Source organism: Lasioglossum baleicum, chromosome 12, assembly GCF_051020765.1.
Source record: "Lasioglossum baleicum chromosome 12, iyLasBale1, whole genome shotgun sequence".
Lineage (NCBI taxonomy): Eukaryota > Metazoa > Arthropoda > Insecta > Hymenoptera > Halictidae > Lasioglossum > Lasioglossum baleicum.
Genome location: NC_134940.1, coordinates 1800637 through 1821250, shown reverse-complemented (window position 1 = coordinate 1821250; position 20614 = coordinate 1800637). Strand labels below are relative to the sequence as shown.

The 20614-nt window shown below is 37.7% G+C and overlaps 1 protein-coding gene across 2 annotated transcripts; it reads left to right on the top strand.

Annotated features, from left to right (window-relative positions):
- Window positions 1–56: 56 nt before the first annotated feature.
- Window positions 57–13603, top strand: LOC143213899 (uncharacterized). Of its 2 annotated transcripts, none has more exons than XM_076434228.1 (3): window positions 57–3296; window positions 9290–9503; window positions 11943–13603. In XM_076434228.1, the coding sequence occupies exons 2-3, from the start codon at window positions 9323–9325 to the stop codon at window positions 12692–12694; spliced, it is 933 nt and encodes a 310-aa protein (XP_076290343.1). In that variant the 5' UTR covers window positions 57–3296; window positions 9290–9322; the 3' UTR covers window positions 12695–13603. The 2 variants fall into 2 exon arrangements, with proteins under 2 accessions (XP_076290343.1, XP_076290342.1); XM_076434227.1 differs by having other exon boundaries at window positions 1150–3286.
- The last annotated feature ends 7011 nt before the right edge of the window (window positions 13604–20614 follow it).

Here is a 20614-nt window from a genome sequence, read left to right as displayed (position 1 = left end):
CTTGAAATGGTCTCAGGAACCACCCTTTTTCGGAATTTTCACGAATTTTGGGACACCCTGTATAGTATAGTGTCTCGAGCATTTGCGGCAAACGGTGCCATATCCGTACTATGGTATATCTGTCGTCGGCTACCGCCAGTGCAAGCGAGGTGTAGCAGTACAGCAGTGTGACAGTGTAGCAGTATAGCAGTATATAGCAGTACATATATAGCAGTGCAGCAGTACATCAGTACTGCAGTACTGTATAGCAGTATAGCTGTGGTAAATCATAATAAATTTTGCGAAATTAGCGGGGCGGCCCAAGTCAAGCCGATCTTCGCGTACTTGACCGAGGCCTTCCGAAGCTAGAATCGTCGCGAAAAAAGCGCCTTACGTATCATCAGTGATTGCAGTAGAAGTCTGACGAAGTCTGTTCTTGTTACGAGCTTCTCGAAGCTTTCCGAAGCAGGTTGTTGACGGCTACGCGGGGTAGCGACGCGAGAGGAGCGCGCGAGAAGCCGAGTCGCTCTTGTTACGTCCTGAGGTGGACGTAAGCATGGTGGACGTTTGAAAGATAAATGGTTAAATTCAAAGATTATAATCGAGATTCGAAACGCAGTTTCGAACCTACCTGCATTCACTGGCTTCGCGGTTCGGGTAATCGAGGATTTGGATTGGTGAAATAGAAGTTGGGTATGCTCTTTTAAAAATGATTTCAAGTTTTGATTTAAACGAACAAGAGTATATAATATTGAAAGTATCAAATTTCGCATACATTTGGTTATTATGATCTTATCGCGAAAGGTATTAGTATTTACCGCTAGGTAGATTTCACTTGATTTCAACAGTCGCTTCTGCACGCTGGTGAATCATGTTGGACACAGCTGTTTGAGATGTGATGGATCCGGCGCGGCGCGGCGCACAGTGGGCCGGATTGGGGTAAAGTGTGACATTGCCTCGTAACTTTTGATTCGTAAAAGGTATGGATGCGAAACTTGGACTGGACAATGCAGTAATGAAACATTAATGGTTAGTTAAGAAAAAATACATCAATGTTGTTATTATTATTATTGCCATTAGTGTTACAATTATACCATATATATATATATATATATATATCATATATATAAATAATAATAATAATAATAATATATTATATATATAAACACACTTGTAGCCATAAGTTAGGGAATAAAGGCCGAGTCCCTCCGTGAACCCTCTATTTATAATAATTCGTTACTATCCGCGAACGTGAAATAAACAATGGTCGTTAAGCGTGATTCGGCTTTTCGCGCGCTCCTCTTATGTCGCTACCTCACGTCGCCCGTCTACAAACTATGCTTCGCTCCGCTCCGACTCTGCTCGCTATTCGAACATTGATAGCTTTAAACAGTAATAATTTGAGAATAGGTTCGACTAGGGAATTAATTCTTTCACGGTTATTTAGAGGAAGGTGTACTAAAAATATTACAATTTGTTAGACCCTGGGACATCCTGGGACTTTAAAGATCTCCCTTACCGAATATAAAGAATTTTTAAAATTTTCTGCTTTTACTTCAGCATTGACTTTTAATATATTATTCCGACTAATTAATAATGTAAGATACGTTTTCTTATCGCAAAAATCTGCTCTTCAATTTAAAAAAAAAAAGCGAGAAAAAATATTAAATAGCAACGTCAGGGCATCGCATCAAAGAGAAGCAATTTTTCTCGTGAAAAATACGCCTCTTAAAACGTCCAACTTTCAATGCATATTACAACTACAATAATTATTACATTGTACTATGTTCTTCATTTCCGAGGTCTATGGACATTTGGGATACAATGTTCATATATTAGATATCGATACGAGAAAGTTCGTTTTAGGGGTAAATGTCACACTTTACCCCAAGCCGGCCCATTGTGCGGCGCCGCGGGTTAACACGCCTTTTTCAACTTTCAACTTGACTGACACCACTATTACTTTTTTATATAACATGAACTTGGATGCTTTAGCTTTGTTATATTGACTGCGTTGCAACTGTCTCACCGAGCTCCTGATGAGGAGCTGTATTATGCATATCAATTATGTCTTCGATTAGAGTTAAGAAAGATATAATTCTTTGCATATATGATCTATTTCATACGTGTCTGATATATTTCTAAAGACACTAATAACCGGTTGCGAAAATGTCTGCGTCGCAATGGAAAGTGGATATTATGGATGGTGAATCACCACGCATGTTGACTGCAGACATTATTGTCTCACTGTCATGAACAATTCGGATGGTTTACATCTTCGCGGAAATGTTCTTATTATTAGCAGTGAAAGGTCTGTGTGATACTTGTGTGTGTGTGTGAGTGAACGTTACCTGTATTTCACAATGGAATTTATTAGTACAAAGACTTCCGTTCCGTCCAATATCAGAAAATTATGTATAATTTGCAAATGTATATGTATATGTATAATGCAAATTGCTGTTAGTTCTATAATACTTTTATTTTTAATATTGTTGCTTTTGGTCGCTTCGTTCCTCGGTGTTTATGTTGGAATTGATATTCTAAATGTCTCGATGAATATCAATTCCAATTTAATATTTTCCAATTGAAAATTATTCAAAGTGACACATAAACATATATGTGTAACGTAAACAGATTTTTTCTTTAGTTACAGTGATTAGAACACGTCTTTATCCCCGAAAATGTCGTAGAAGCGAAAAGAAAATTTCTAGTTTTTGTATGGCTAGCTTCACTTTAATGCTTAAATATAAATATCATAAAGAGAGACGCAGCGTTAGATTAGAATATTTGTTAGACTTTGCTTAAAATCTTCACGACGAGTTTTTACTCGTTAAAATACGACAAGGGGTTAATTTCATCTCTCGCAAGAATTATTTTCTTACCCGATGAAGCAATGTCAGCGGGTATGGACGGCGCGGCGCGGCGTGAAAAAATTCTCGTGAAAAAAAAGCGTGAAAGTAGCTAAGCCAGCAGATCTAACCGAAACATACACCTCGGTTTGGAAATGTATTAATTCAATTGCTGACAATGAGACCAGCGCAGCGCAGCGGAGTTAAATCGAGTTCTAGGGGCGCGCTGCGCTGTGTGTTTTTGTGTACACTATATGTATAGTTGAATCCATAAGAACCGGACATCGCGTATGAACAAATCAGTAGGAATTACTGCTGCTGACACACCTTACGTGTGCGAACAACCACAAAGAGGAAGGGGTAGTAGACCACGGAAGGAGTGGGAAATAACCTGCGTTGCAACGCCTGTGGGAGTCGTGCCGCTACTTCCGAGGAAATAGCATCTAAAAGAAAATCTTGTAAGTTCAGGTACATACATTTCAATTTTTCTATCTTGCACTAATTCTTCCTTGCCCCTATTATCTAATCCTACTACTACTACATTTTCTATAACAATCTGATTTGAAATTATGCTATGCATATTTTCATCACACTAAAATATTGAATTTTCCACGGCAATAAGAATAAAATACATTGCATCACTGCAGCGCACATATTTCATTAACCATGATATGATCATATTAATTTCAATGAAAATTACCAATGTATTTCCGGCATCGTTTTTCATTTTCGAGTCTTCGATTGGCCTTTTCGGAAAGCCATCGTTCTAACGAGCACTTTAATCGCGCTGTGCACGTTTTGACAACCGAAGAGAGTTCTCGCACGATATATCGTGTCTCGTTTCAGAGTACTTTTAATCGGTCAAGTTCTAATGAAATTTGCCAACATCCGACTGTGAATTAAAAAAGAAGCAAATATTTTGCACAGCACGCGTCGATTAACAGGCTTTTTCGTTGAAACTTGTTTTTTTTCGGGAACCTGTCAAGTATAGAGTAACGCTAACATTTTATTGAAATAGGAAATTCTTTCGCGTCGTCGTAAAAATAGCAAGTACTTTGGCCTAAGTAACTCTATAACCGATATCAACAGTTCGAAGCTATGTCGTCTGCCAGTTAAATTTGGTGTGTCTTACGCAACACGAGTGAACGACGTCCTCTGACAGTGTGCTCATATATTTATTGTTGCTTTGAAATTGGGCTTCAACTAATCATTTATGGTTAATAATAAATCCTATGCTAGCTATATTTTCTACAGGTTTTGCACTCCAAATTCACCCTCTTGCAAATCAATTTCAATCATTTACGAATTTTACGGTATTTTTAAGTAAGTTTTTGAAAATAAAAAATCAATTCAAATCAGAATTAATCGTTAAGAAATTTTGAAAGTAATTACCAGTTCGTTAACTTTGTAATGTGTGAAAACTGTGTGTAGATATGTATATATACATACATTGATTGTAGCCATTTTCCGTGTGATTAGTTTTTTTTAATTAAATTACATTTTTCAAATGAAAGTACATACGTATTTATCGATGCGTATTCGGTATTAACTATCAACTATTAACTCTTATGTATGTATGTATGTTTCCCTCGCAGTAATGACACCGTTCACGTGTGTCCAAATAAATATATCATTTAATCTAAACAAATAAATAATCAATTTTAAATATTCTTAACGCGTGTAATTGATTTGCAAAAGCGTGAAATTGATTTGCACGAGGTTGAATCTGTTGGAGTGCAAACCTACGTATAATGCAATTAACGAGTAATCAAATTATATGCTATAAAATTGGCCGCGAAAAATTGTTTATACATTCGCACGTATGCGGTGAAACCGGAAAATGGCGGTGTTCGTAGTAACGAAGTAGCAACGGCGCGGCGGACAAAGCTCTACAATATTTACTCGAAGCTTAATGGATTTCATTGCACTAATATGTAGCTCGGTGTTTTCTTGTTCAGTCGCGCGAAGTAAGAACTATTTTGCAGTCTTCGATACTCTGCACACTGTATTTGCTAAACGAAACGTTGTTGAGACGTTGTTGAAACGTTGTTGAAACGTTGATGAAACGTTTTAAATTTAACCCGATGATTTCAACTTTGACGAAAGCAAATGGTGAGCTGCTACATATCAATGCACGAAATACGCATGCTGTGCGCCCTTAAATGGTCAAGCAGCAGAATTTCAAAACACCGCATATTCCGTATTACTACATAGTATTTAGTATGTAAATAGTTTATTTTGATATAGCTCCTCCTCGCATGCGAATAAAACATTTGTTTGTTTCTACTGTGTTGTCTCTATCGAGACTGCTTATTGCGTTATTACTTGTTACCTGCTTATTTGATACAAGTAACATTTTATTTCTATTCGTATTAAACTTTCTTCATACTTTTAAGATCAACTAAAAGAAGATTTATAACACAGTTCACTCGCGAAAGTCAAAGGTCTTCTCTCTTAGATGTTTTGTAACATACATATACAAACTGTGATTAACTTGAATAATGTATTAAGAGAAGAAATAAGTTCAAGTATGATATCTGTATGAGCTACTAAAAATTACCGCGCAATAATCAATTTATTACAATCGATCGACTATTTGCTTATTAATTGTGTGAATGAATAATTTTGTGAACGGAGCGGAGTACAGTGAAAATATTGAGAAAATATTCTGTTGATACGTTAATGACAGTAAACTTTGAAAATCTATTTCAATCGAGTCATTTGATTTGATTACTATTTAAATTTTAAATACCAAGTGAAGTGTGAACATTTCAATATTTCTTGCTGACTGTGTGAATATCGTTGCATTTTCTGAAAGCTAGCCGACAGCATTATAAGGGCATAAAATCTGCAGTCTATCAATCATTCTTGTTCTCCCCCAGTACATACTTATTTTTGATATATTGAGCATCTCTAGTCCTGATCGTTATCTATTTCGTATTTGTTGTCAGAAGAAGAATAGATACTTGATAAATAAAGTTACAGTTAAATAAACATCACAGTTGATTTTACATAAATCAAAAGATGCGTTAAACCAACTATTAAATTCGTTTTGAAGCTATCACGATCGTTTAGCCGCACTTTTGCAAGACAAATTGAAAATTACGAAGCCAAGAATTGCACGCGACGCGCAAACGCTGCTTATTATTAGATATCTTTCCCGAAGAGGAACGCGTTTCATGTTCCGGGTAATTAGGAAAGAGGAAAGGTTGATAAGACGCGGTTCCGAGAAGATCACAATAGGCTACGACGTACATATAGATGTAGCTCGTAATCGGAGGCGGTTGTCCGGGACTCGAGAGAGTGTGGTGTGTGCCAGTTCAGTTCACGGACACCAAATTAGACATAGTCTATTTTTGAGTAACGTGTAGTTGCTCGTTCCAGTTTGCTGGTTACTCATAGTAGAGTCCCCAAAGCGAGACCAGATGGAGGTATCTGGGGCTCTGCATTAATTTCATTTATGTACTTTGAAAGCTTTCGGGATAAGGACCTGGTCGTTTCAAGTACGAACTAGCGTCAAAGCATCTCAACTTGTTCTGTTCTTATCAAATAATATCGACTGAAATTGAAAATTCAATTTATTTGAAACTGACGAATAACTGTCCTCCTCTGCATTCATTTCATTCATGTCCTCTTTTAAAGGTATCGGTATCAAGGACCTGGCCATTGTATACGAACCAGTGTAGAAGCATTAACTTGTTCTTATATCGAATAATTTCGACGGAAATCGATAAATGAATTTCAATTTCGAACTGATCGATAGGCTTTAACTGTTGTCTAGCTAACCCAGGCCAGATAAGGGAATATTCATCCGCGGGGCTCTCTATTCATTTCAATTTATATCCTTTTGAATAATATATCGACTGAAAGTGAAAAGTAAATTTATTTTAAACTGATGAGTTTAACTGTCCTAACTCGGACAAGATACACACAGGTTCTCTGTATCCGAGGCTCTGCATTCTGCATTCATTTATGTAGTTTGAAAGCTTTCGGATTCGAAGGACATGGACATTTTGAACGAACCAATTAGTAATATGGCCTGATTTATTAAAATTTGAAATTGAATTGAAACCACATTTGAAATTAGACATTCAGTTGATTTATACAATGCAGAGTCGGTTCGTGAGAATCTAGCACAGACGCTTACCATATAATGTTTATACAGTTTACCTACTCGCGTGATGGATTTTATACGTGATTTATACTTTATACGTGGAGAGATAATAAATGAGAGGAGCAGTTGATGTGACATTAAAATATTGAAAAATTAAACGTGCAGTTTGATTTGTGGCAAAAGTAGAGTGACTATATTAAGAATTTCGAGATGATATACCGCACAAACTACAATATTGTATTTGCTATACAATATACCATCTGGTTTGGAGCATTAAATGAATCAATGATCAATGAAGATTATTTAATAAATTTCCTAAAACGTAAAATTCAATATTTCCGAAAATTGATTAAGTATGATTAAGACATTTTCATTTTGTACGGAGAAATACATTATGTATGTGTACATAATAAAATATGTATAGTATATTTCTATAGTTGTGCAGAGTTATATAAATTTGGGAATTCTCTATCAGAAATTTATAACGAGATTATTGTACAATTTTGTTATTATACAGTTGAACGTGTACAGAGTAGCATCGTCAGACTCGTGTGAGCTAGACAGACCACCACACCACACCACCTTTTACAATTTCAGAGAGTATATATGTATAGCTAAAATAAACGAATCATCGATTTCTTGTGTGTGACTTGCAATGTAGCAAGCTTGCTGTTGTGTTCGCGTGTCATCTATTTTTGTTAAAATAAGCCTACATATACATATGCTTTTACTCATTTACTTTTACTTTTACTTATACGTAGTATACGTATAAAATCTGAAAAATAAAGTAATAATTCAAATTTATTGAAATTTATTATAATAACTGACGATAATATTTTACTAAACAAATTTTTTTTATGCACGCTGAACATACTGTCGGCCTCGGATCATTCGTCAACTCTATTTGCAAGATGACCAAACGTTTTAGAGATACGTAGAGTCTCATTTTATTAGAAAAGCACACACTACAGTGATTATTAGAGTGCGGATGTTTATGCAATTTTCAATTTTTCTAGAAAAATGTTAAGAAACTCGTGCCAAATGATATGGTACCAAATAATAATACCTTATTTTCATTGGTAATAACTGTGTGGTAATAACATCTGTAGGTCCAGAATGAACGCAAAAACGTACTAAATTCTGTCGAATCTGATACTCGCGAGCATTGTTTGAACATTTTTATAAACCACTAGGGGGCTCCGCCCCCTGTTCGCTTCGCTCACCAACCCACGCAAAATAAAAAAGACTGCTGTAGAGTGTAGAGAGGAGCAGTGCCAAATTCGAGTAGTTATTTAAATGAATTTATCGCGTGTAAAATGACGATGCAAGTCTATCTCATATGTATATCTCATCGATAAAATCACAGAAAATGTGTTGGAACTTCGGCCAAGATTATTCGGTCAAATTTAAGGTGTAATATTTTAGCTGAAATGCCGAGTTTCCGTGAACGGCACGTATAATGCGGAACACCTAGAAATAGATTTTTACATCCTACATGTAGGTACAATTAATTGCCGGCAAGCTAATATCATCGCTATACCGTACGGTATAGTGTCGGGGTTGAAGATTCGCCATGCGTTTTTTGCTTGCTATAACGTCCTTCGCGCAGTGGTACATATCGCCTGAACCCGTTTGAAGAACGGTGAGATACGGTAACATTTTATTATAATACACAATACAGAATTAATATTCTTATAACAATATGGATTCTTAAAGTATTCTTTCATATTTTGCAACTTGAAATTTGTGATCCGAATGGGCAGGGAAACGATGACGCGTCTGTGCGAGTACGTTTGTCTCTCGCGAGGCACGCACACACGATTATCTTCTGTCTCACATTGCGACACGGTCGCGGGGGCGGTTGGACTGTAGCAGTACGCTTTTGTCTACTATACGTATACAATAACTCCGCACAATGAAATTTTGCAAAAACTCTAACAGCTTATATCTGAATAACTACATAGTTGTTTGCGCGCGCGACATGTGACTTGTTCCAAACTTTTTCTCTCCTGGATGAGTGGAATTAATAATAATAATAACTCTTTGTCAAGTTCTGTTAAAAATGTCCACCGATCCAGAGGTGTAGATGATGGTAGTGGATACACCCCTAGGACGGATGACCATAATTACTCTTGATATGTATGTACACCGCGTGCACATTTGGTCGTAATCTGCTCGAGCAGATTTTGCTGACGGGGTAGCTTTATGATGAGAACAATTGGGAAAATGAGAACAGGTTGCATATCCGAAAGCTTGAAATATATGAATCTCTGGTGTTTTCGAGCTCACTTAGGATTAAGCAGCTCCATTTATAATCCATTTCCGACTCATTGTTAACCGGTTCCAGGTGGCAGCCAATCAATCTCACTTCTCGATCAAGATGTCAAGACCAATTCTGAGCAGGCCGCGTACGCGTGTCTACGGTTGCAACTACGATAAAGGAGAATCGTATTATAAACCGATGGTTGATCACCTAGACCGGAAGTACAGCGGACGCCCTCTCTTCTCTGAACCCAGGAATTCGTTAGCCGATGAGATCGCGGCCAGCCGAAACGACATCGGTAACATCTTCAGTCGTTTTCCAAAATGGTTTTAAGCGATGAACACCCGGTCTTTATCCCCCAATCTATTTATCCCCAATTGAAAAACTAAACGTAGTTGAGTTAACTTTTTCGAAAATCCGAGGACACTGAATAGGTATATATTTTCGAATTCTTTGACATCTCTCTCTCGTGAGTGGCATGTTCGCGATCCAGATCGTGATGTGAAAGGAATTGAATGTATTGTTTCTACTTTGAATCTACTGTCACATATATACAGCCAGCAGAAAACTTGATTACCGCCATATAAACAACCGTCTCATATACAAAGAACTTGAAAAATACGTAACGAGACAAAATAAAACCGCAACATGAAACAGAACCGTCTAATAATTTATTGTATCCCGTGACATGAATATGATGTAACGTTTGTGTGGTGTAGACCCGTCGTCGTTTCATTTATTCTCACGTCATCTGATTTCATTTCATTTCATTTCATTTCATTTCATTTCATTTCATTTCACTACATCACCTTTCGTCGGCCAAATTTTCTTGCGATAATTCATTAAGTAGAAAATGCATACGTACCATATATACATACACCTATGTATGTAGAGATGTATGTATAGCCACGTTTTACTTTCAGTCGATCCAACTTTTTAGACACTCTCTGTCTTTTCTCTGTCATATATGTTAAGGGCACTCGTATATAAAAAGATTTTCAGCATTTCATGTTTCTTCTTTTCTTTTTTTTGTTTAATTTATTCCTATCTCATATTCTCCATCAAAGTATCAGAATATGTTTGTTGATTTTGTTGTCTTTCCCTTATTATCGTGTTGATAGTCGTACACACGCTGCCAACTGTTCGTACACTTACCGATGAATATAACGAATTTATCACGTTTACCAGCCTAAATTGTACCTAGTTGTGGTACAGCAGTGCGAATTTATTCCATCATACGATTAGATATTCTATGAGACAGTTAAAAAGAATACAATTAAAATGGTTAAAATATATATGTACATGTATCGGATTAGTTGGACTGTGTTGATTAAATTATAAATTTACTTGCTTATATAGTTGCCGATTCGTTAGATCGACTTCCCGATATAAAAAATTTCATTCGTTTAATTCGTCTCTCGTTAAAGACTTCGATGGAGCTGCGAGGCAGCGTTCGAAAATAGTTCGTTAACGATGCGTTTTTTAAATATGACACGTTTCACTTCTGGTAGTATTTGGAAAATTATATTAAACACATTTGCGCATCAAAACTTATTAGATTAAGCATAGACAGACTTACGTACGTACCTATAAGTAGTCAGCGGATCATTATGCAAAATAAAAATGTTCTACCTAAATTGTATAACAAACTAGAGTGAAATAGAAAATTTTTTAAAAATATGTTTAATAGGTTAAACATAGTATAACAGTATTTTTAAATTCAATTTATTATCTTTTTTTAATATGTTTAATACCGGTTGAAATTCGTTCAATGTCTTTAATATTTCTAATTACTCATTTGAAAACTACTCATTTTTGTCATAAATGCGCAAAATCCGCTGTCTATACATAAGCGAGGGGTTACGTATGTATCGAGAAATCAGTTTACACAAAGCTGATAAGTTTACTTGCATTTCACTTATCCAGGGTACATACGACAAACTGTATATAGAGAATATAAGAAAGAAGGTGATAAAAAGAGAGAGAGGGAGAGAGAGAACATAAAAAATGTTTTATAATTAGACAAGAAACGGAGAAGACAAAACACAATTCAGACGTTGCAGAAATGAAAAAGCTTATTGTCAGAGTTAAACAAACAGGTTTAAATATTAGGTTGGCAACTACTATATTCGCGACCTTTTGTTTCGTAATTCCTCTGTTATATTCAGTGGCTCGTCACCCTATGGGCAACTTGAGCAAATGCCCCCCGGGGTTCGGGGGTTATATGAAATATTCTAGCGAGCAAGAAATGTATCGAGTTTCGAGTTAAAAGTGAAAATTTCTCCGAGTGCAAAGAGTTAAGCCATTTAGCCGTTGAATCTTATTTTCGAATCGGACACGAACTTGTGCAATCATCCGATATAAAGATACAATTGTGTGTAAGTGTTATAAAATGAACAGTCCAATTCTGAATGTAAATTGTACATAGATGTGAATAAGAGTTCACCTTTGAATTTGATAAGAGGAACTTGTGTTGGACTGTTTATGTTTACGTACAAGTGCCCTTAAATGTGTAGACAGTGTATTATATAGCAATATATAATACAATATAATATCGCGTAATATTTCATTAATCGCTCGAAATGCAAGATTGGTGCGAAAGAAAGTGCTTACACCACCCCACCACTGCTCTAAAAAAAATCCCGCAGATAAGAGTTGTTTTCACACGTATCATTTAGAGCCCAAACGCAATCCTTTGATATTTTGTGTAAACATCTTGAGGTGTCGGTTTTTACAGGCTCGCGTGACCTTGGTCCTCGGTCCAATCCCCTCAGCCGTGACCTTGACCTTGAGTTAGACCCTCTGATCCGTAATCCACAACAGTTACCGCTCTCCTCCAGCGACTACTCCCTCTTCCCTGAAAACGATGAGGAGATCGTCTACGACAGCCGTGGACAACGGAGTCGGCGTCGACTCGCTGAAAATTTCGTCAACGACGTAACCGCGACCACGCAACACCTCAAAGCGAAATTAGCCACGATGGGGATAGACGAAGAAGTCGATGCTGTGTTGGGCAAACCGTCGTCGTCGTCGTCGTCGTCGAGACGTCTACGTCAGGACCAGGATCTTCTGGAGAACGGTCTGTTTGCCAAGAGAGACTTGAAATCGGAGATGCGATCGGCGATCGAGGACGCGGAAGCGAACTTTAAAAGGCGCTCGAAGATTCTCGACGACATCGATCTCGCGGCGGCAGATGCCAAACCGGTGCTCTTGAAATGGTCCAAGCTGAACAACGAGGAGGACTCGTTGGCCAGCGCTGCTGCAACCAGAGCCAAACAGACCAAAGCTCGTCTGAACGACTTGGAATCCGAAATGGAAGAGCTCTCTGAAAGACAAGCGAAAAGAGAGCGCAGGGCAGCAGCGCTCAGAGCAATGATCAACGAAACCGCTGCTGAAAACGAAAGTCTTCGAGAGCAACAACAGTCTTCTTCTATCCTTAGTAAGAAGGTCTCGATTCGCGAGCGCTCGGAAAAACACGTTGCCTTTTAAACAATTGCCCGCCCCCGCGCGCGGACAATACCGGACAAATACGCTTTTAATATTATCGATAGTTCGTGGGGACCGAATCCTATTCAGTTTATCGATGGAACAGTTGCATCGCAATCGAGAAATCTACCACATAATATGGTGTCTCGGGGACAAGGTGAGATGAGTCACCTGGTTATGTGAAAAATTTCGCCAATTAAATGGTACAGGAACCATATCAAAATTTCTTCATATCTTTAACAACTATAAACGAAATTCTGAGAAGAACCGATGAATGTATTTTTAAATCGTCTCTCGATGTTTGTATCGTTTTAAATTAGACACGTACCTGATTTTTATCGTAAATTCATAAAATCCGCAGTTTAATCGTAACTGTATAAAATCCGCAGTTTAATAATAATGTTCCCGTTTGGCATTTATGTACGTTTACATATGTACATACACCTATACATATAGATGGCAATGCTCATCGATTAAAATGAAGCGGTTAGGAGAATTTACAGGACTCGGTGCAATGTTCGAAAAATTTGTGATTTTATCTTTTGGTTGATACACCTAGAAATAGTAACTTTCTTCAATGGAGAGTAAATGTTAAAGAAAACGCGTTACGTATGCAGAGAAAGTTCAGTGTTAACAACGGAAACCCAATTTCGATAAAATCAAATTCTTTCAACGTCCATTATTACGAGAGCGTTGATACGATTCGAATGGTATTCGGTTTTCGCGTTGAAACTAACGATAATATCGAAACTATATGAACAAATCGGTATTTGCTGGTACTGTTCTTAGCTTGAATAATGTTTATGATACCGACGAGAAGCTGAGATTTCATTTAACTTATCTGTTAATGTTTCGAGAAGTTCGTGATCCCATATTTCTACGCTATATCATTTCAATATCCGATCACTTAACTTTTTTTTGTTTTTGTATCATTGACAATCGATATATGTTGTCGGAAAAGCAAATAGTTGGATTATGCGCGTGACACAAACATTTGTATAAGATTGTTTTTTCATGTGACAGAAATACATCAGTAATGTGATAAAAAAAATATGATTTCACACGAGATTCTTGCTCATTTTATACCCAGAAAGTGTTTGCAAATGATTTCTATTTAGTCGTATATCGCTTTCCGCTCGTGCACACTCGTCAGTGCTGTTCACTTTTTCGTATGAAAAAAAGTATTATTAAAACAATTATTATAATAATTGCATTCGATTACTATCCAGGACAGGGTCATTGCGTTTTATGACCGTAGACCTATTTAAAATTAGGAATTTATTATTACCTTGATTTGCTTTATCGGACTATAGCCCCCGCGCGATATTCACAGACAATCATCGCACAACCTATTTTGTACACATACGAGACTAGGCTGTCGCGAATCACAGTGACACAGAATTAGGCAATTCAACGGATAAGGATGTAAAACTAAACGAATGTTATTACACGAAAGATACAAAATGTAAGTTCCATTTACTACATCGTTAAGTGTATAATACATACTGTTTTCATTGGTTACATATCAAATAAATATGTACACACACACACACACACACACACACACACACACGCACGCACACACACTAATTACATTAAAATTACATAAACAATTACCCTATATACCCATTATTCCTTTTATCGACTGGACTTATGGTCAGCAATGGTTTTCCCGACATTGTATGTATCTCTCTATTTCTCTCTTCTCTACAACTAAACAATTTCGCTTTAGCCTCTTAACCTACTACGTACATATATCGAGTGAGACCCGTGGTAAGAAATTCAGGTTAAATATATGAAAAACACGAGCCTGACTCGTGGTACTTCGATTCCAAGTCGCCAGAGCAAGAAGACTCGTGTCCTCACTCTACCTTCTCCTTCTAGTATTCTCCACGCTTCCGCCGCGGCCTGGTCACGTTTGCAGAGAGGGGGTAACTGCATTCCCCCCTCGTGTCGTGCTTCCTCCCCTCATCTGGCGACTCTGCTTCGGTCGGACCAAACATAAACAATACATAGTACAGTACAGTAAAGTCCCTATCTAAGCGCGACGGAGGTGTCCGTTCCAAGTCACGTCGGGTATATCAGTGTGAACCACTACTAATCCAACTACAAATCATTTTTTATTCGTTTTTTCGATGGAACTTTGACCGACATACTTGTGGTAATTTTCTTGCACAAAAATGATACGCAAATATGGTATAATTCCGCTAATATTACAATTCACTCGTGTGCAACGAACGATGAAAGTTTCGAACGCAAGGAAGAACTCCCCGTCTCTTTCTTTCCCATACGCTGTCCTTCTTTGCGTCCAAAACTTTCATCGTTCATTACACCGGTAAATTGTATAAATGGAATTATATCATATTTGGTATCATTTTCGTGCAAAAAAAATTGCCACGAATATGTTGGTTGGAATGCGGATGTTTAAGCAATTTTTAATTTTTCCAGGCAAATTTTTAGTAAGCGGAAACAAATATAACCTTATCTTTAGAGTGGTAGTAGCCTTTATAGATCCGAAGTGAATAAACAATCGTATTAAATTCGGAGGAATTTTATACGGAGGAATTTTATCCGAGAGAATTTTATCAATCTAAGCAGTAAAGTCCCATTTTACTGTACATACTTCGAGCAGAACAAATGTAAACAACGCGAGTCAGGCTCGTGATCCAATTGTACTTGGTGTTGATTGTGGTGGCCAGTGCCATTGTGACTTAATTCGTAGGACAAGGGGTTAAATGTAGTTTAATTATACATCATACTTTCACAAACTAATTACTTAAAACACTTTGACCTGTTGTTGTCAGCAGACGTCCTCATCCCACGTTTGCAAATTTAGCGCATGCATGCAGATCTTTTCTATTTTCTTTTCCTTGTTTGTGTGGTTGAAACGGTAGATTTATGTAATTACTGGTATTATACCAATATAATCGCAAGTTCTGGATCATTTATTAGCACGGAAAGTGGACTTGGCTATTTCATAGGAAGAAACTAATAAGAAAATTGTTACAGTAACATAAAAATTAAATTGCAGTCTTTAATTATCTTTTTCGTGTTTATCCGTTCGAGTGCCATAGCTTTTTGAAAAAATTGAATACAAACTGCCAAGTGATACGATAGAGCAGGCCCGGGCAATTTTTCTTCTCCGCTGTCGCTTCACGACGCTCGAAATAAACTACGAAGCTTATGTCAATATCGGCGGTTCGGTACTCGGTATACTCATATTCGTATAAACGGTAAAACTGACGACACGTGTTTATAAAATCCGAAACTGGAATCAGTCCATAAAATGAGAAACACCGCAAATGATCATCCGATGATTATCTGATATACAGGGTGTCCCAAAACCCCTTCGACTCCGGGAAATGGGAGGTTCCTTAGGTCATTTGAAGCAACATTTTCCTTCGCACCAATGTCAGCCGGGGCTTTGTTTAGGAGTTATTAACGAAAAACACGGACCAATCAGAGCGCGATCTAGACACGCGATGGCACGTTCAGCCCGGCGCGCCGGGAGACGAGCGTGGTGTAACGCTGCGATGCCGTAACGAACAAGAGTTTCTCGAGATTATGTGAATCTTCCCCGATTTGGATGAGCTTTGGATATGTTGTCAAGACCATGATTCTGAACAACATTTCCCTTTACAGTTTTTGTCGGCCGGCTTTAGTTTACGACATACATAATTGTAAAAACTTGTAATTGTAAATCGATCGATGTACTATCTTTTACCCGATTTGGATGAGCTTTGGATATGTTGTCAAGACCATGATTCTGAACAACATTACCCTTTACAATTTTTGTCGGTCGGAAGAACTTTACTTGTCAATTCATATGGGTGGATCTCTTTACCCGACTTACGGCAACGTTACCCGAACGAGGGAAAAAGCAGAAACTGATTGTATTAAAAACTCACTTATTCAGCCGTAAATCCATTTGCTGCTTCGAAATGTGTGTCGCTGGGTCACTCGGTGACGAACTGCACAGATGTCTTCAGGTATACGACAGTACCGAAAGCTAAGGGACGTACGGCCAGGTCGACGAAGTGCACAGCCGGTGGTAGAAGGCCTAAAGGATGCGCGGTCAAGTCGACGATCCAGAATTTCACTTTCATTTTCGAATCGATAAATAATTCGTATGTTTATTTCACACAGATGCCTTGAAATTTTTCCACACTCACAATCACTGTTCACATTTGTCAACACATAGTTATGCACTAATAATAATTGCTTAAACTAATTAAACGATTATTTAATCTAATCACTAGACTGCGGATCTTTATGTAAAATGAAAGTTGGCTGCCGCTATTACAAGGGACAGGAGCCAGACAGATATTTGATTGTGATCATTTTAAGAAGTTGAAAATAATACATTGGTGTTTTGAAATTATTTTAATCTCTCTAGTGTCTTAAAATGCACCTACTCATGTTTGCTACAAATGCATGAAATCCGCAGTCTAGTGATTGCATTACCTGATTGTTGTAATTTGTGCAGCAGGACATGGGATATGGCAATTATTATTAGTGCATAACTATGTGTTGACAAATGTGAACAGTGATTGTGAGTGTGGAAAAATTTCAAGGCATCTGTGTGAAATAAACATACGAATTATTTATCGAATCGAAAGTGAAAGTGAAATTCTGAATCGTCGACTTGACCGCGCATCCCTTAGGCCTTCTACCACCGGCTGTGCAGTTCGTCGACCTGGCCGTACGTCCCTTAGCTTTCGGTACTGTCGTATACCTGAAGACATCTGTGCAGTTCGTCACCGAGTGACCCAGCGACACACATTTCGAAGCAGCAAATGGATTTACGGCTGAATAAGTGAGTTTTTAATACAATCAGTTTCTGCTTTTTCCCTCGTTCGGGTAACGTTGCCGTAAGTCGGGTAAAGAGATCCACCCATATGAATTGACAAGTAAAGTTCTTCCGACCGACAAAAATTGTAAAGGGTAATGTTGTTCAGAATCATGGTCTTGACAACATATCCAAAGCTCATCCAAATCGGGTAAAAGATAGTACATCGATCGATTTACAATTACAAGTTTTTACAATTATGTATGTCGTAAACTAAAGCCGGCCGACAAAAACTGTAAAGGGAAATGTTGTTCAGAATCATGGTCTTGACAACATATCCAAAGCTCATCCAAATCGGGGAAGATTCACATAATCTCGAGAAACTCTTGTTCGTTACGGCATCGCAGCGTTACACCACGCTCGTCTCCCGGCGCGCCGGGCTGAACGTGCCATCGCGTGTCTAGATCGCGCTCTGATTGGTCCGTGTTTTTCGTTAATAACTCCTAAACAAAGCCCCGGCTGACATTGGTGCGAAGGAAAATGTTGCTTCAAATGACCTAAGGAACCTCCCATTTCCCGGAGTCGAAGGGGTTTTGGGACACCCTGTATATGTATATATGTCGGAGGCTGATTGGAAAGGTTGTCCATCGGGCCCGCTAGGGTTTGACCGGAGACGTTCTCCACCGGATCACTCATTGTTTTCGAACGCGCGGAATTCAATAAACCGGGAAACAACGATCACCGTTAAACACTACAACCCTCGACCCGTAGCGCAACGGGGAGACTAAGGCTGCGTTTATAGTTCCTGACTCGCGTGCTTTTCGTCTCGCGTGCTTTTGGTCTCGCGAGACAGCGGGTCAGAAATTTCGAGCGGGGTCGACGGGCCCACTGTGCCCCCCGCTGTGCGTGGCACAAAAAAAGGTCTCCGAAGATATCCTACCGCCTTAAAGGAAAGCTATCGGTAGTTTACCTAAACGAACCGTGAAGCCGTAGAGACCTTTTTTCGTGCCTCGCACAGTGGGCCCGTCGACCCCGCTCGAAATTTCTGACCCGCTGTCTCGCGAGACCAAAAGCACGCGAGACGAAAAGCACGCGAGTCAGGAACTATAAACGCAGCCTAAGAGTGCGCGGGTTCCCGCATATACGGGTTCGGGTCGAGCCGGAGAAAGTCGAGCGAGCTCGAGCGAGTACTCGAGACATCTGAATGTTCGAGTAGCTTGATCGCATCGAGTAGCTTGATCGCATCGGGTAGCTTGATCGCGTCGGATGCTTGATCGTCACGGATAGCCGGAGACATTCGGATTACATTATTACATAGATTAGCCAAACTCGGACGCGATCTTTTTATACTCGTGATTAAATTTGATTTCGGTTTCGGCTATGATTCTGATGATTTCGATGATTTTTTATAATGTTATACAAATCAACATTTTGAACAAATAATTACAAAAATTTGTATTATTATGTATTATTAAATTATTATCTATTATTATTCTTTATTTGAACAATTTTTTAAATAAGTAATCTTTTATAATATTTTTAAATAAGTAATCTTTTATAATATTTTTAAATAAGTAATCTTTTATAATATTTTTACAAGAACGCTAACAGTCGAATGATTTTAATGGCTTTGTTCACGCGACAGAAACGTGCAATTTCCGCACGTCGTTTGTTTTAGCCTTTCCTTTGTTTTGACGGTTAAAACGACTTTGTTGCATTTCAGATTATTGAGATACAGCTAATGTCCGATACTAGGTGCTGTCCGGGGCTAGGGGAACTCCCCTATATATATATTACAGATATTTATTTATTTAAATAATCGTTTTGACAATAAATTCTTATTCAAACAATAATTAAAATAATGTAAAATAAACAAGTTTCTATACATTATAAAAATTTATTTATTTAAAAATTGTTTCAATAAATAATAATAAATAGCTATATAAATAATAAGTATACAAACGGATTTGTATACATTATATTTTGCAGCATAAAAATTTATTTAAATAATTGTTTAAATAATAAATACGTATTTAAATAATGAGTATATAAATAAAATTGTACATATTACAAAAGATTACTTATTTAAAAAATTGTTCAAATAAAGAATAATAATAGATAATAGTTTAATAATACATAATAATACAAATTTTTGTAATTATTTGTTCAAAATGTTGATTTGTATAACATTATAAAAAATCATCGAAATCATCAGAACCATAGCCGAAACCGAAATCCACAACCGAAATATATATATACATATATATATATATTGTATATTTCGTCTTATAAAACCGAGTACATAATTTAGGACCGCATTAGTGCGAATTACGAATCGTATGTTTAATCACGAGTATAAAAAGATCGCGTCCGAGTTTGGCTAATCTATGTAATAATGTAATCCGAATGTCTCCGGCTATCCGTGACGATCAAGCTACCCGATGCGATCAAGCTACCCGATGCGATCAAGCTACCCGATGCGATCAAGCTACTCGATGCGATCAAGCTACTCGACATTCAAATGTCTCGAGTACTCGCTCGAGCTCGCTCGACTTTCTCCGGCTCGACTCGACTGTCGGGTTCCCGTAAATTTCGGGAACCCGCGCACTCCTAGGGGAGACACGTCAACGAGCCCACGAGGCTGGCAGAATCTCCTTACACGATCTTACGTCTGACTCTTTTCGCTTCCACTCGCGATGACTAGCTGTCTACCAAGATCAAACGCTCTTCACTGTGGCGCACAGTGGGCCAGAATGGTTCGGTAGCTGTTCATGAGCTAAAAAATGAAAGTCCTCATATCGATTTTTAACCAATGCACAGTGATTCTTAAATGTCCATTACATTCGAAAACAATAATATTAATTAAAGTTATTAAAAACTCTCGTCACAATAAGCGTTCAAAGATCAAACTTTTTCAGATATGATTTATCACCGAAAAAATTCCTTTTCTTCATAACGGTGTCCTGGAAAACCTACTGAAGATTAAGTGCCCAATTTTTTTTTATACGAAGAATGTATATTTTTGTTGAGGACGCACCAGGAACTAAACATTATTGTTCATAATTTGTTATAAAAAAAAATACTGAGTCAACTAAGGAAAATCGTCAAAGTTTTTCACTTTTGACAAGGAATAA

Coding starts and splice junctions, on each gene's coding strand:
- LOC143213899 (XM_076434228.1), top strand. CDS start 9,323: ATGTCAAGACCAATTCTGAGCAGGCCGCGTACGCGTGTCTACGGTTGC. Junction 9,504..11,942: donor GGCCAGCCGAAACGACATCG/GTAACATCTTCA, acceptor CGGTTTTTACAG/GCTCGCGTGACCTTGGTCCT.